This window comes from Aotus nancymaae, unplaced genomic scaffold (assembly GCF_030222135.1).
Source record: "Aotus nancymaae isolate 86718 unplaced genomic scaffold, 86718_ANA_hifiasm-v0.15.2.pri h1tg000062l, whole genome shotgun sequence".
In the NCBI taxonomy this organism is placed as follows: Eukaryota; Metazoa; Chordata; class Mammalia; order Primates; family Aotidae; genus Aotus; species Aotus nancymaae.
Window position 1 is genome coordinate 6,870,639 of NW_026988476.1, and position 15,946 is coordinate 6,886,584.

A 15,946-nucleotide genomic window follows, 5' to 3' on the forward strand; every position below is an offset into this window, starting at 1 on the left:
GGCGGGAAGTCTGGGCGACCGCCCTCCCACCCAGACCAGCCGGTGCTGGGCCGCGGCCCCTCTCCGCGACCTCGCCCGCCCGCCTCGGGGCCCACGGAGAGGGATCTGTGCCTCCCAGGCAGGGAAGCGTCTCGATGTGCACCCCGGCGTTCACCAACCAAATGAGGTCCTCGCTCACACAGTCGGTGTCATGCTGGGTATTTAAAGAGTTATGTTACAGCTAAAATATCTCACAGTGTATGTGACCCTCATAAAAAGGAGGACCCCGGTTCCAAGCCCCTCGAAGTCCCCAAGCAGCCTGGAGAATGAGGGGTGGGGGGTCTCCCCCTCCTCTCCACACTGAGTCCCGGGCAAGCCCAGGCCTCCTCCTGCGCCGGGGTCCGGGGGCTCTGAAACTGTGAGCGCCCTGAGGGGCCGGGCCAGCTGGGCGGGGTGGGGGAGGGAGTGGGGCGGGGAGCTGGGGGCTGCAGCCCCACCAGAACCCGCGGCCTAGCCTGATCGCGGGGAGCCGAGATCCGCCCTCCATCCTGGGAAACGACTCGGGTTAGGGCAGCGGGGTGGGCTCCGCTCCTAGTTCCAGCAAAACCCCTCGGCCAAGTTCCCAGGCAGCTGGGGCGCCCTCCAAGTGAAGCCTTTATCCGGGCCGCGCTCGCGGAGAATAAAGGGGGCGCTGTCCAACGGCAGGGTCAGAGAAAACCAAGGGGCTCTTTTTCTAAAATGCCCTCCCCAAACTACAAGGAGGAGGGATGGGGCAGGTGTGCAGAAAAAGAGTTTTGCCTGTCTCCACAGAGTTTCTAGAAGCTATTTTCTTTCCCCTTGGCCGTGCCCTCTGCCCCCAGGTTCCCTTGAATCTGTTTCTCCTCAGGTTGCAGAAGCTGTTGCTGACCAGAGTGAAGGAGCAGGCTGGAGTTCCTCAGGCGAACTCCGAGTCTTGACTCTGGGCTCCACAGCCTTTTAATTTGCTCTGGCAGGACAGTCCCCCTTCTTAAGGCCTGAAAGAAGGGAAGGCAAGCTTTTCTAGGTTTTGCTCCTCAGCTCAGAGGCAGACTGCCATACACACATCTGCTTCCCCCTTATCCCTCTCTATGCCCCTCCAGCGGAGGCATATGCCTTGGGTACCGGCTGCACACCCTCCTCCCCATCTACTGACATTAATTGAATTTCTCCAGGCTGCGGCTTCTCTTTACTTCTATCATTTTTCTCCCTAGTCCTCTATAAGCTGACCTTGGCTGTTCTCTGGTCTTCTTACTCCCCAATTGGTCTCCAGTATGGACCTTACTGGCTTTCATTCTTTATTTCTTAGCCCATCCACTTTATCTACTTTTCCTTTTAGTATTGACATTAGGCTAAACAATACCGAATTGCCTATAAAGTAGCACTGCAGCCATGACTGAAATTGGACAAGAAAGCAAATAAAACAGAGGCATTGAAATAAAGAAATGGAAAATGGGGAAGGATGAAGAAACAGATGAAAAGTAGATAATAAAGTCACACGAGGCTATAAATACAAGAATAAGATTCTCCTGCAGATGATCCTGGGGTCCTTATGAGAATCTCACCCACCTACACTGGGGAGGCAGGAGGGGTCTCCTTGAGGAGGGCAGGCTGAAGTTTCTTCTCCCTGACTGGGATTGCACCTGAAAACTTAAGCTAGTGAGCACCTGTATATCCTGAGTCCAGGAGGGTATGAAAGGATCAGCACAAATCAAGCACCACTTCTAGAAATAGTCATGTGGGCAATATATCTCTATGGGGCTGTCGGGTGGCTGAAACTTCCTGCCCTGGATCTCTGCTGCTCTTGGGCACCACATTCCTGTCCACTCAATCAAGCCTAGTCTGAGGTTCTGTCCTCAGGCAAGGGAGCCTGTTTCTCTTTCCCCAGCAGACTAGGTCCTGTGGTCCCAGCATCCATCTCACCTCCTGCCAGTTGTAGGAGTTCTGTCCTCCCAGTTTGCAGAACGAGGGAGCCTGTGGGAGGCCTTACCTCCACTTCCACCCCTACCTCATCCCAGGGCAGATTAGTGCCTCTAAGCCACCCTCAATTATCCACAAGATGGGTTCTAGAGACGAAAATATATATATATATATATAATTTATAGCTGGGGGTGGACGGCGCAGTGAGGGAGATATAGGGAGGAAGAATGAAATATTTAGACCTTTGGGGTTCCTGCCATTTGGCACCTATTAAAGAGAACCCTGGGGCTTTTAGGATGAGTTTTGCAGAAATTGAACAAGCAGGGCCACAGAATCCCACCTCCATCCCCCAACATACACACACCTCATCTATTGGTTCTCCTGAGATCTTCCCAGAAGCAGAAATGCTTTACAAGGATATCCAAAAACACACCTGCCCACGAGGTACCACTTTGATGAGGCTAATAAATTACCCCGTTTGAAATAAAAATGGAATCAGCATTAAGAACATACTATTATTAGGTTGAGTTTCAGTCTCCTGGAACGTTCGTTAGATGTTGATATCTGGACAGAGACGGAATCTCTCTTTTCCTTAAGAAAATTCGCCAGGGAAACAGCAGCAGTTCGCTGGCTTTGTTTGGTTTCGTTTATTTGTACAAAGAAAGATTGTTCGTTAAGATCTTTGTTTAAAATCCCTGCAAGTTAGGGTTTGTATCATCGTCGTGACCTAGTGAACTATTATTTGTTATTCTGGGATCGAAATTCCCGGGAAGTTTCTACTCTTCCGCACACCAGACTTGCCAGTGTGGTCTCCAGGAGGAGCTGGGGACCGCGTCCGCAGGGGGCGCGCGGCTGTGGCTGTTGCCAGCGCGGGAACGGGAGGGCGAGCCTGGGCAAGGGCGGGGCGGGGCGGGGCGCGGGGACGCAGAGACGCGGGGCGGGCGGGGACCGAGAGCGAGGCTGCGGCCTGGGTGTCGGGAGTGGCGGCGAGTGGGCGGGGTGAGGACTGGGACTGGGGAGACCCAGATTTGGGGGGTGCGGGAGGATGAGGCTGCAGGCTGGAAGCGGAAGGCCTGGGACAGCTGCTTCTCTAGGTACTAGAAACCAAAACTTTCTCAACGAGAGACCGTAAGACAGGCCGAGATTTCAAGTGCCCACACTTCTAGCTTAGACACCTGGCAACCAATTGGAACAGCCGGAAGCGAGGGGGCCCCCAGGTCTTTGGTGCCGTCGTTGGGAGGCCGCAGAGTTGTCCCTGGGCTTCCCTGAAAGCCCCGCAGACTCCCCGCCAGTCCCTGCCACACCCACCCAGGGCTTCGCAGCTTCAGCCTGAGAATGTTAGTCCCCGGCTACACCTTCTGGCAGCCGTTCCCTTAAAAACCAGTTCAATTTTTTCATTAAATCTTCTACCCAATCTGTAGACTCTTCATTAAATGACTGTTAAATGACAGTATCGAGGAGAAGCACAATCAACATGGTTCCTCTGTCACCTTTCTTGTCGATTTTTTCCTCCCAACCATGGAGTCTCCATTTTCTAAGCAATTAAATTATATATTCAACAGGAATGTTCAATTTAAAATACATCAGGATCGAAGACTGATGCACAAGGTCTGAAGCTGGAAGAAAATATTTAGTGCTTGCCTACAGATTCTGTCACCCATCATCTGCTCGGAATGCGCTCCGTATCTTTCAGCGTGTCCGGCTCTTATGATTGCAAATGGCCCTGTTTTCAAATGGAAATAAGACTTGCAAACTGATTATGTGTATTGAATCAGAATCACTCGCTAGATCCTCTTGTTTAAAATGTATTGAAAAAAGGATGATGGCTGCAGACCTCTGTAACCAGCTCTGTCTCTTCCCGGGGAGGTCGATCTATTTTGCAACTTTTTGCCATTTGAGCATGTTTCAGCCAGATAATTACATTGCCATTGTGTTACCGGCCCAAAGCTCAGACGTGGTACACACACCACATCCCAGCCATCTCCCAAGCCCTCCCCACTAGGATCACCCCCTAAACACCACAAGCACACCACACAGTCATCCACCGACCCTACCCCATCACTTTGACCCAGCTATATATAACCAGCACTTCTCAGCTGCTGCAGCCTCTCGCAGAAGCTCACACATTTTCACCAGGAGCAGTTGTTTCTCTTTTTTCCCTGTTTCCTTTCCACTCTGGCTTCTTTTTTCCGTCTTTCCATTGAGCAGAACTACATACACAACCCCCAACTAGCTTTCACGGGCACACGACCAATGCAATCTAAGTATTTAGCCATGTTGAGAATTTTCAACAACTAATTGTATTGACATGACATTGTAATTGTTAGAAAATGGTTTATACAGGAAGATTAATGTGAACATGTTTGTATGATACCATATATCTCAAAGGGTTTCTCTTTCTCTTTACCCCCACCCAGTGCTAAATGATGGCTATGAGTGGGTTGGCTTTTTGTTAAATATTTCCAAAAGGTTCTTCTGTTTGTTTTCAGTATGAAGCCAATGGACTATGTAGATGTGTAGAGAGATGTCTGAGTTTTATCTATTGTGTGAGTTGTAGGTATGATACAATGCAGCACTTCCAAAGCTTACTGCACCCAGGCTCAGGATCAGGAGTCCTGCCAGGAAACAGTGCTGCCAGGGAGCAGTGATTGACATTTCAGTTAATACTGTGGGTGGGTGGGTGGGTAGTGATGAACTAGCTGCAACTTCTGTCTGCTGTGGCTTGAGGTAGGGATGTGTGCTCTGTGCACCACGGTGGTTTGAGAGTTGCAATTCTTTCTGAGGCAGTGTTAGAAGGGAAGGAAAAAGCTGTCAATGCCCAGCCCCCCCAAGCCCTTAGTCCCAACCCAGGCCTTGCAGACCTTGAGGCACCATCAAGTGGCAAGAAAGAGAGAGAGATTTAATCCTCTGCAATTTGAGTCTCCTCTAGAAAAGTCTGTCTCTGCAAATCTGTTTAGAGACTTGTCTGGAAGCGTCTGTTGGGACCAAAATTTTGCGATTTTCGCTTTACACATAGACATATCCAGTTCCTTAGACATTGACTGGGTCTGCTGGGTTATGGCAGAGCATGCAGCCAGCTCAGAGGAACTAGCTCTCAGTCCTCTTCGTGTCATTACGGTAATTCCCAGGTTTACATCTGTGCGCGCGCACTCAGCCCTGTGTGTGTCGGAGAGATCAGGTAAATCAGTAGCACGCAGGCCAAATAAAGCCTTGTTTTCCTAGAGCTTTGGACCTTTCAAGCAGCAGCATTAGGAGGGAGAATGCCAGGCAAGGTGGAGGTCAACCTATTGTGGGTCATTTTCCATAGACTGGATCCAGAGCACAGGGACAGAAGAAGGATATCCAAGGACACTTCATGGCCTGATAGCGCTGATTTTATAGAAATGAAATTATCAACAATCACCAATACTCTAGAATAGAATGTTTAACACTCCACCAACAGCCTGCTGTTACTAACAGTAAGATCTAACAATCAAAGACCGGATTCTCTGGAAATGTGTGAAACAGAGGGAGAAAGGGAGAGGAAAAAAAGTTTGTCTTCTTCCTTGTTATCAGACAGCACTCAGACTTGCCCTCTTATTTCCAATATCATGTGAAGGCTTAAAGGCTGAAATCAAGAGGCCGTTTGCCTCAAATGCGGAGCAGAAACAGTTTTCATGTGTTAGTTGTTTTTGTTGTTGCCCCAGGGCAGTAGTATTTATGCCAATGATTTTTATGGTGGATAATATAAGTTTGGAAAGGGACAATTTCTTTTTTGTTATAGAATGCCTCAAAAGGTGTTATCCACAGCTGTGTCTCAGACATCAAGTTCAAATTCTTTAGGAACAGATTTTAATATTTCCTAAAACATAATTAGTTATCCAGAGTTTCATATGACAATAAATAAATAGTCTGACTTAAAGTGGGTAAAACTAAAGGGTTTTGGCCTATTTGAATTTTTAAGGAAATTCTTTCATGAGACATCTTAATTGAAGTGCATCTAACAGGTTCTGTAAAATCTCTTACTGAGAATTCTATATTGAAGTTTTTTCTTTTGGATATCTTATAAACTAGATATATGTGTGTAAGATAGATACATATGTATATATACTTTTATACACACATGCATATATACACAGACATCTGTGTGCAATGAGTATTAGATGCGGATTTTATCTGGGAGGCAAGAGTTCTCTTTAACAAGTCCCTTTGCCTGCCACATTCATGTTTATGTTTTATTTATATTTTGGGCAGAGCACTAACAGTGATCAATTTATGTTCAAACGTCTTGCAAAAAACAAAAATAAATAAAACAGGAAAATGGATTTAAATCTCACCCTTTCCAAAACTTTGCTACAACTCATAATAACAAGGGTAATATATGCTTAGAAAGCAGAGATGAAATGGGAAACATTATCAAGCATGGAGAGGCACAGGAGCCCAAGAACATGCCTTGATGCCCACCAAGTTGGATATTAGGTCACTATCAGAGAGAAATGCAGCCGGCCACTTCAGCTATGGCTTCAGCTGAGGCGAAAGACTGTGCTGCCAAGTTGCTGAGCCTGCTCTTTCTCCATTCCTCTGAGATTCATTAAAGAAAGTTCAGAAATACAACTACATGCGGTGAGGATAAGGGCACATGCAAACCCCCTTCAATAAAACGTACTTCTGTCTGCTCCCATCCATATCCAATTCCTTCAGCTTGGGTGGACAAACTTTGTAGAGAGGGTGACTGAAAATAGGGTACCCCTTCTAGAAGCAACTGGCTGATGGAGCACCAGAAAACTTTCTGTGCTCCAAGTTGAGGTAAGCTTTCAAATTGGGCCCCACAGAGGGTGGTCTGAAGCCTCAGAAACGCAACTGCACAAGGAGGAACGCACCAGCTAAGAAGGCAGGGAGAGCCAGAGAAACACGACGTCCAGCGTTCCCTTACCAGGCTCTAGCCGAGCAGAGAAAACATTCAGCCTAGTCCTTCCCAGTACGTGTCTCACTTTCCTTCCTTTGAAAAGAAAGCCCTAGTTGAACTAAACCAGCCAGCAACCCATGCCTAAGAATTATATCATCTCACGTTCTCATCTCCCAATGGGCTTCCTAGTTCTCCACAAATAAAATCGTCTACTCACTCTGCTTCCTCGCTCTAATAATTGGGGGGTGGGGAGCAGGGAAGGGAGAGCGAGGTCTGGAGACATACGATCAGAATTCAAGGCAGCTTCTCAGAACTCTCTTGTTTATAGAAAATGAATGTCTGCCTGACTTGCTTTTAGTTCAGAGAAGGGGTCAGTCTTTATCAACACGGTTCATACAGATCCTGGATTTTTTTCCCTTATCTTAAATTGACCCGCTTTTCAGATAAAGACATAATAGAGAAAGCATTGACCTTACCTGGTCCCTAATGAGTTGGAAGTCAGAAAACCCCGCTCTCCTTTCCTCTTATGTGGATCGCCTGAGAAGAGACTCTCGCTACCTTTTGTGCACTCGTGCCTTGAGATAGCCCCTCACCGACGCTTGGACGCGGTGAGCGCGCTGAAGGCTGGGCGGCCTCTACAGTCTGAGAATTCCTCCCTGCGGCCTCGAAATTGGAGTCTTGGATGCCAGACCAAGGCACCGTCACTAGAGCTCCCTAGCCGTGGCCCGGGAAGATTTAAAATCTCTTAGAATGCTCCCGAGCAAGTCTTTCCCTAGGAAAGGCCAAACTCTAAGCTTCGGGAAGAAGCCTCCTACAAGGACCCTGGGCTGGAGCGCCCGGGGCCTCCGCGTCTCCTTGAGTGAGCGCCCAGAGCGTTTCTAGCGGAGACTGCCCGGGCTTGGCTCGGATTTCAGTCGAGGGGCCCCAGGCTACTTCCCACCGGGCCAGCAGCAGGGCCGAGCCGCTGCCCTGTTGGCTGAGGCATTCCCTGCCCCCACCCGCCTCCTGGCCTTGAGGACCGCAGTGTGTGCCCTTGTTGGTAGCGGCAGCAGCCGGGTATCCCTGTCTCCCCTGCTCAGAGCATCTCTGTCTCGCTCTTCTCCCTGCTTCTGAGCCTGGCCCAGTCCCTGACCCCCTAGCTAGCTGAGAGAGCTGATTTCCTTCCTCTCCTGCCCACAGCTCCCAGTTCCCAGGCTGGGGCCAGGGTGGGGAGCCGCTTTGGGATGCTAAACATCAAACAAGCCCAGCCTGGGGTTTCAGGGCCCGAAGCCACTAGAGCGGCTCTCCAAGGCTCTCGAGAAAGTCCTCGTGTTTACATGGCGAAGTGGGGGTGGGGATAGGAGGAAGGGGGGGTGCAGTGTGCAAAATCTCCCCCACTCCTCGCAGTCGTTGGGGCCTAGGGATGGGTAGGGTACTTTGACGGAGTCAAAGCTTCGCGGTGATCTCGGGGTGAGCTGTACTGCTCCCAAACCTCGGAAGCTTCCAATCACCTCAGAGCCAGGCGCATCCTCGGAATGCTGATTTCTCCGAGAGGGGAGGCCAGAAATTGGGCAGGAGTTGTTGGGCACGAGTTGATGCAGGAGATTCCAGGGAAGGAGGCCGGCCGGCTTTCCAGAAGCCGACGGTGCTGTAGGGGCGGAGAGTGTCCCCTGGCTGTGGAACCCTCTTGCACTGCGCCCTGCGCGCACCTATTTCCCTAATGAAACACTTCAGATTGCGTTCTAGGTCTCCCCAGCCGGGAGCGGGAGCGGGAGCGGATGCAGCCCTTGTGATTGATGGCGAGAAAGCGGCTGAGGTCCTGTTTGTCTCGGTCCGTAAACCCGACTGAGTTCACCTTTCCCCGGGACAAGTAAACAAACTTCAAACTAAGCCGACTCTAGAGAGCAAGGAGAAGAATGTATTTGATGGAAACTCCATCCAGTGCAAATGTGATTAAGACAGGGGGTACCACAGCTTACTAAAATAGTGATTCCCAAGGGCTGGCTCCTGGCTAGAATGGGGAGTGGGGCAGCCACCCGGACCACAGCTGGGCACCGCCAGCTCGGTCCCCGCCTGGGCTTGGGCTAGGCTGGGGCAGGTTAAGTGAAGCTCCAACCCTGTGGGATCCGGACCTAGAGCCAAACAGCAGCTGCAGTATCCACGTCCCCTGTCCGCCCGGCCTGAGCTGGATGCCTTAGCCACCTACACTCTCTGTCCTGGAACCATGGCTGGCCATTCCAACGCAAGTGGTCAGACTTTACGGGTTTTTGTTTATTTGTTTTCCAAAATGTGAGACTTGCTAATATCTCCCTTCCCAGCCTTCCAACCAGGACACTCACTAGACCCAACTCTCCTCTTTGGAGTCTTCGAGTCCCTTTGGATATTGGAAACCGTGTCTCCGCAGTCAGGCCCAGGTTTCTGAGGGAGAAAGCTGGGCCTCGCCCCCAGTCTTAAGGCATCATGCCAGAGGAGCCTCTAGGAAGTCAACAAAGAGGACTGCTGGGTCCAGAGCGAGGACTCTGGCCAGTCTACTTTCCTGACAAGCTCTTGGTGGGGGATCTGGAGGGAGGGCTTGGGAAGAGATGAAGACAATGAAATGAAAGAAGAGAAGAGAGGGACAAGAAAAAGAAAGTTGAAAATCTAGGTGAGAAGTGAATACATGCCAAATAAGAATCAATTGCCCATAATCCAGTACTTCCAGGCCTAGAGGAAAGTACTGGGAGGGGTATATGCCGCAGCTCGCTCAGCAGCCTTCCTCCTCCCCAAGATTTAGCAAGAGTGACCCAGAAGGAGCAACAGCCCATCCAGGGACTACAATTTTTTCTGTGTTCAAACCATTCCTTTTTTCCTCCCTCTCATCCCTAATGGAGCTCCCAACACAAACACTGAATGCTGAGGAGACCAGGAAATTAAAGGTCAGAAGAAAGGAATAAAAAATGATTTTTTTTTTCCTTGGCGTGGGAGATAGTGTCCAGGAGGTGAAGAACTGGAAACAGGAGAAATATTCATTGCTATAAAAATTTAGGAACCCAGAGATGAAAAAAACCTATGCAATAAAGAGTGAAATCTCAGCTCCTGAAGTCCTTCCTGGGACATCCTCAGGCCTGTCACGCAGTTTTACTTCATTGGAGGCCAAAAGAGCCAAAAGCAGCAGGGGCTGGGGTGTCTGCTGCTGGTCCCCAGAGGGCATCCCTGTTTTAGGGCAGAAACAGAACCCCAGAATGACTTCCTCACTTTCCAAAACAGCCTCCCACCGAATTCTGCGAAGGAGCTCAGCTACGGAATAAAGGTTCAATGTTCAAATCTATAGAGGTGATCTATTCACTAAAAACCAGAACTCATTCAGAGTTATTTAAAATGATTGTCTTCTCTCACTGTTTTAAAAATGTTGGCTCAAGTTTTGTGAGACCACAGTAGACAGTAGACAGTTCTGAAGCTCCCATCAATAGAAGTCTGACTCTGAAAATGAATCTTTTGGTCTCTTTCTCTTCCTCTCCCCCTCTCCCTCTTGGTGGAAGTAGTTTGGCATTTCTGTTCTCCACTGCACTCTCAGGACTGCTCAAGATTTGGTTCCATAGTTTCTGAGGCAGAACAAAACTCCCTTTTCCCGTGGGGCAAGGACTCTAGGCCTGGCCTCTTTACCTCCTTAACCGGTTCAGAATCCTTTGAACTCAAACCCAAACAATTTGAATCTCATCAGACCAAAGACAAGATCCTCCCAAGCCGCTCCCCTTGCCCCCCCCCCCGCACCAAAAGCCTTTTAAAGCCAAATCAAAACCAAACAAGAAGGTGGGTTTTAATCAGAAAAAGAATCTTTTTAATTTGTATAATTTATTAGAAGCTTCTTAGGAACTATATTTAAGCCAAATATCTACATAAGTTACAACAGAAAAAGACTGACGCCGCAAATACCAAACTGCCAAATAATATACACAGATTTGTCAATGCCCATAAAAAAATGTGAAGGGCTGGGGACTGGGAGTGGTTTTTCTTTTTACAACAAATGTACAGATTACTAAAACCTAGGCATTTAGTCCAACTTTTGACAGCGTTTTACAGCTACAAGTTCACATCAAACATAACAGTTTTCGCGAAGGGACGGTCGTGGCTGAGCCTAGGCGGCCAGAGGGCGCCGGGGAGGGGGCACTTCCTTTGTGTCAGTGACAAGTGGGTTGTGTCGAAGACTCTTTGCTCTCCCCAGCTCCCGTCCTCCCTTCTTAAAAAAAAAAAAAAAATCCTGGTATTTACAAGCGAGTCCACTTTGCTGGCAGAGTGTGCCCAGCCAGAGTGAAGTTTGGTCTTTAGAGTCCAGAGCCATGTCAGCGCAGAGCCCTCTCCAATCTGTGCCCTGCCCTAGGGTGGGAAATCCATTTGAATCACCAAAAAAGACACCCCCAAAGTTGTTTTATGCCCTTCTCTGCTTAAAGATTCCTTAAGAAATTGGATGCGCTTGGTTGTTTTTATTTTCTTTCTTTCTTTCATTCTTTCTTTAAAAAAAAAAAAAAAAAACCCACGAATTTTAGAGGCAAAAAAAGAAAGACGTCCAGCAGTTTGGCCTTTGTGGTTTTTTTTGTTCCGTGGTCTAAACGCAGTCAGGTTCTTAAGAAAAGTCGAAGCGCGTGGAGCAGCAGCGGATGGTGGTCTGTGTGGCGGGAAGAGGGAAGCGGTGAGGCAGAACGCTGGGCTACGGCCGGCCCGGCGTCCTCTCACCAGGTCCGACCATATAGCAAGGTGGAGCAGGACATAGTGCCGTAGTCCGAGCCCGAGGAGTTCAGGTGGGACAGGCTGGAGACCTGGCCCTGCAGCGCCGCGGGGCTGGCGGCATGGTGAGCCAGGTCCGGAGACTGGCCTGCGCTGCCCGGCTGGTGGCCCGGGTGTGCACCAAGGCCGGCGCCACTGCTGCCCACAGAGATGGCAGCTGCCGCCGCCTGCGCGGCCTGCGCCTGCTGTTGCGCCTGCTGCTGCGCGTGGCCTTGTAGGCTGGCAGCGCCCGGCGCGGGGGCACCCGCCTGGCAGGGTTTGCCGTCTTTCACCAGGACCGGCACGGCCACACGGCGTGGCGACTGCTGCTGAGCCTGTTGCTGCTGCGGGCACCCGGCGCCCCCGCCGCCCCCGCCGCCACCGCTGTCCTGCTGGAGTTGCTGCTGCGCCGCCTTGTCCTTGGCCTGGCGCTTCATTTTGTAGCGGTGATTCTGGAACCAGATCTTGACCTGCGTGGGGGTCAGGTGGATCATGCTGGCCAGGTGCTCGCGCTCTGGCGCCGACAGGTACTTCTGTTGCTTGAAGCGTCGCTCCAGCTCGTACACCTGCGCCTGCGAGAAGAGCACCCGGCGCTTCCTGCGCGGCGCGCTTGGCAGCGGGGCCATGTTCTTGCTCACATCCCCCAGCGAGCCCAGGCCGCCCATGCCGCTCATGTTCATGCCGCTCGCCGGGCCCATGAAGCGGGAGACTGTAAGCGACAAACGCACAGCGTCGGCCGGGGCCAGGCCGGGCCAGGCCACCCCAGTTTTCCGCGCCATTGGCCGGCCCGGCCCGCCCCGACCCGACGGCGCCCTCCTGACCCAGGCAGCCTAGCGCTCGGCCCCAAGAGGCCCATCCTCGGGAGACTGCCAGCGTCTGCCCCAGGCGGTGCCGTCGAGGGCTGCACTGGAGCGCTCACAGCCCCAACCCTGGCTGCCCACCCTCAGTCTCAGTTCCCTCTTTCGAACCAATAGGCGCAGTGGGGAAAAGGCCGCTTCTGCTCCTTTAGTGCCTGCCCAGCCCGGGTCAGAGCAATGGGATTAGCTGGCCACAGGCGGCGAACTCGACTCAGGCCGGGAGCTGGGATCCCACGGTAGACCCCAATTTGGAGAGGTTAGGAGAGGGGGTGTTGACTTCCAAAAGCTGGAGCCCCCAGATGCTTTGCCTCTTGGCTTCTCTCCTGTCGGCCCCAGTGAGGGCACCTGCTCAGCCCCTCAGAGTCCCCTCCGGAACTGCAAGTCTCCCACCTGCCCGGACTCCCCTAGAGAGAGGGCCGGGCCGGGCGCTCGAGTGCCTCCCAACAGGGCAGCCTCCCTCCTGGCCGGGCCTGGCCTCTCCGCGCTCTGCTCCCTGAGCTCAGGGTCGCTTCCCTGGGCTCCCCGAGGTCTTCTGAGCGGAGCAGAGCTGCCAGTCCACCGCGCCTAGGAGACACCGAGTACCTGCATCTGACCGCAGGACCCCAGCGCTACCAATTGCTTGTTCTTGGACTCCCAGACGAGCGGGGGGAAGCATCCCCAGCTCCCACACCCTAGTCCCTGGCGCCGCTGCCGGGCCGCCCACCCCATGCCTAGCGCGCAGCCTGCCGGCGCCGCGCCTTCTGGACGGCTCTCGCCGCACCTCCTGAGCTCAGCCCGCGGCCCCTCAGTGGGGCGGCCTCACTTACTGGCGGCGGGGAAGCGCGGGTCTGGGTTGGCGCCGTACCATCCGGGGCCAGAGGCGCTGTTCCTCATGGTGTCCTGGTACGGCGGCAGCTCGCTCATGTTGCCCAGGTTGCCGTTGCAGTAGCCCCCCACCGCGGAGTGCGAGAGCTGGGGCACCCCCGCCGCCGTCATGTGGTAGGCGGCGGTGACGGCGCCGTGGTGCCCCACGGCGTGCTGCTGCATGGCCGCGGCTGGCGGTGCCGCCTGGCCCTGCCTGTACGCCGCCAGCGGAGCCCCGAGGCCGCCGCCCTCCATGCCCACTTTCTTGTAGCTTTCCTCCAGGGGACTCAAGATGTCAGACACTGAGAACGGAGTCGTGTGCTTTGGACTCATCGACATGATTCGGCGGCGGCTGGAGGAGGAAGGAAGAGGAGGAAAAAAAAGGGAGAGGGGGAAGGCGAAGCCTCGCTGCTTTTTTTTTTTCTCCCTTTGCCAAATATTCTGGTGTTACCTTAACGCCGATCTTGTTGGATGTACACGTAACGGAGTGGACCGAGTCCTCCTTAATTGGCTTGAGTGGAGGCTCGGGGGCTGCCTCGCGTTTGTTTTAGCCCGGCGCCAGGTTTTAGGCAGCCACCAGAGGCGGGGCGTAAGCGCTAAAGCAACAAGACAATAGAAGCCTACATCTTGCCCGAGATAATTAGCTTACATGCTGATGACAAGGTAAACACCTTTAAGTTTCACTTGTCAGGATTTTTAGGTCTCAAAGAGAGAGAGAGAGGCAGAGACGAGACCCAAAGCATTTCCCCCCTCCCTTAGACACCCCCACCCCCATTTTTTGTGGGGTACCAGCGACGCGCGGGGAGGAGGTGGAGAGGAGGGGAAGGAGGAGGGAACCGAGAGCGGGGAGGGCAGGAGGTGGGGTGGAGGAGTAACAGAGGAGGAGAGATGGTTGGGAGGAAGGAAGGTAAATGCTGCTTTGCAACCAACTTGCGGAGTTACAAAGTGGAACCACTTTCCAATTCGGTCGGGGTTCTCCGGGCGGGGACAGGTCTTTAGGAGGAGGGGGCCGAGGGACGGGGTGGGGGTTTCACCTGAGCCTGCCGGGGCTGCTCCTCCCTCCCGCCGCGGCCTCCCAGCCCCGCGCCTTCCCACTGCCTCCGGACCACATCGGGCTTCGCTGCGCTGAGCCCCAGTCGCCACCAAATGAGCGAGCGAGTCTGGGGACGAACCCTGGGGCCGCACCGTTGGTCTACGTGTCTGTCAGTCTGTCTGCCTCTCTTCTGCCGCCGTCAGAGGGACACCTCTGCTCCCCGCCCCCTTTCCCTCTACCCAAGAGACTCCGAGCGGGCGGAGGGGGCGCTGAGTAGGGGATCGACTGCCTCCCGGAGGCTGTCCCGGATCCCCAAGCGACCACCCGCCCCCGCAGCTCAGGGGTTTTTCTGTGGGCCGCCACCCCCCAACACGCCTACCCCCAGGTCTTTCCCCACCCCCACCCCCGGCCGAGCAAACACAGCACTGGCCCCCTGAGCTGGGAGCATGGGAAGGGATCTAACGGGAGGGTCCGTCACTGAAGTTGCCCCACCTCGAACAAACCTGGTGTCCCTGACCCTCGCCCATCTCCCAGACACGCGGGGTTCTGGGGCTGGAGTTGACTTTCCGAGGACATCACAGCCCCAGCACCCGAGCCCAGAGCCAAGCTGTTTTCCCCTCTGATGCTTCAGGGAGAGCGCGGGCAGGGAGCGACTTGAGTGCCCGCCAGTCCGTAGCCGGGCGGAACGGAGCCTGAACCCCGGCGGCTGGAGCGCTGGCCAGGAGGGGGCGAATGCCGAGGTGCAGGCAGCCCGGCGGGCGGGAGGCTGGGCTGAGGCTCGCCTCCGCCCGGAGCTCAGCCATGCAAAAGTGCACTTGCTTCCCGGGAATAACCAAATATCTTTGTTTAAAGTGGTGGCGTAAATGGCCAGTCGCTTTGTGGCCACGCTGGATATTAGTAGATGAGGATCATTCTGCTTCAATTGGGCGCCTCTCATCCGACGAGCAAGAAACTGCTTAGGAGGAAGTGGGTTTCCTGTCTGCGCGTTCCCAGGCTTCAAGTGTGGGCCCCGCGCCTTGAGGGTCCTTGGGCGCCTGGCGAGGGGGAGCTGTGGGCTGCGCTCCCTAGCGGGGCCGGGGGCGTCCCCCACGTTACTCCGGCCAGGCCAGGGCCTGCAGCCGAGTCGACTACCAAGTGGAGCCCTGCACCGCGAAGATTTTGAGACCGACTCTGGTTTTTGTCCTTGTATTTTAAACGTTTTTATTATTGTTTCTGTTTGGCTTTCTCTTTGGCTGTTTTAGCCTCCTCTCCGCGCCAGGGGCTGGGAGGGCGGAGCGCTCCCCGGCCGAGCCTGGCAGGTGCCTCCAAGACACCCGCACCCGCCAAGGAGCTTCCTGAATTTAGTTTTTGTTTTCACATTTTCTCTCCCTTCCGTGTAGAAAGGGAGTTCCTGATGATGAACAGGCAGTTTTGAGTTACTTAATTAATCCAGGTTCCTTTTATTATTACTACTATTAATAGCAATTATAGTACAGAAAGTTTTGTTTTTAAAGATTTCAGCCCTCTCCTTGAAGAGTGCTCTGTACTCCCTCAATATAAAGCCAACGTCTATACTAACATTCTCTTTTCTCACTGCCTACCTTCCTTACCAGCGGAAAGAAAGCGCAGGGCACCTACCGCCCTCCCACCTGGACCCGCGTTTCCGTGCCGCCCCCATGGCAGCGCTGGGAAGAACACCCTGCGTTTGCGCAGGGA

General features: G+C 53.1%; 1 protein-coding gene across 1 annotated transcript; it reads right to left on the reverse strand.

Moving 5' to 3' along the window:
* Positions 1-10,572: 10,572 nt before the first annotated feature.
* Positions 10,573-14,432, reverse strand: NKX2-1 (NK2 homeobox 1). The gene is made up of 3 exons (XM_012470807.2): positions 14,253-14,432; positions 13,182-13,570; positions 10,573-12,227 (listed from the first exon to the last, which is right to left on the reverse strand). Exons 1-3 carry the CDS (start codon positions 14,327-14,329, stop codon positions 11,485-11,487), a joined length of 1,209 nt encoding a protein of 402 aa, XP_012326230.1. The 5' UTR covers positions 14,330-14,432; the 3' UTR covers positions 10,573-11,484.
* Positions 14,433-15,946: the final 1,514 nt, after the last annotated feature.

What these genes read in the sequence shown, in the direction of transcription:
- NKX2-1 (XM_012470807.2), bottom strand. Translation starts at nt 14,329, where the DNA reads ATGTGGTCCGGAGGCAGTGGGAAGGCGCGGGGCTGGGAGGCCGCGGCG. An exon ending in AGCAGCCCCGGCAGGCTCAG is followed by an intron (nt 13,571 to 14,252) that starts GTGAAACCCCCA and finishes TTCCTCCTCCAG; the next exon opens with CCGCCGCCGAATCATGTCGA. An exon ending in CCCGCGCTTCCCCGCCGCCA is followed by an intron (nt 12,228 to 13,181) that starts GTAAGTGAGGCC and finishes TGTCGCTTACAG; the next exon opens with TCTCCCGCTTCATGGGCCCG.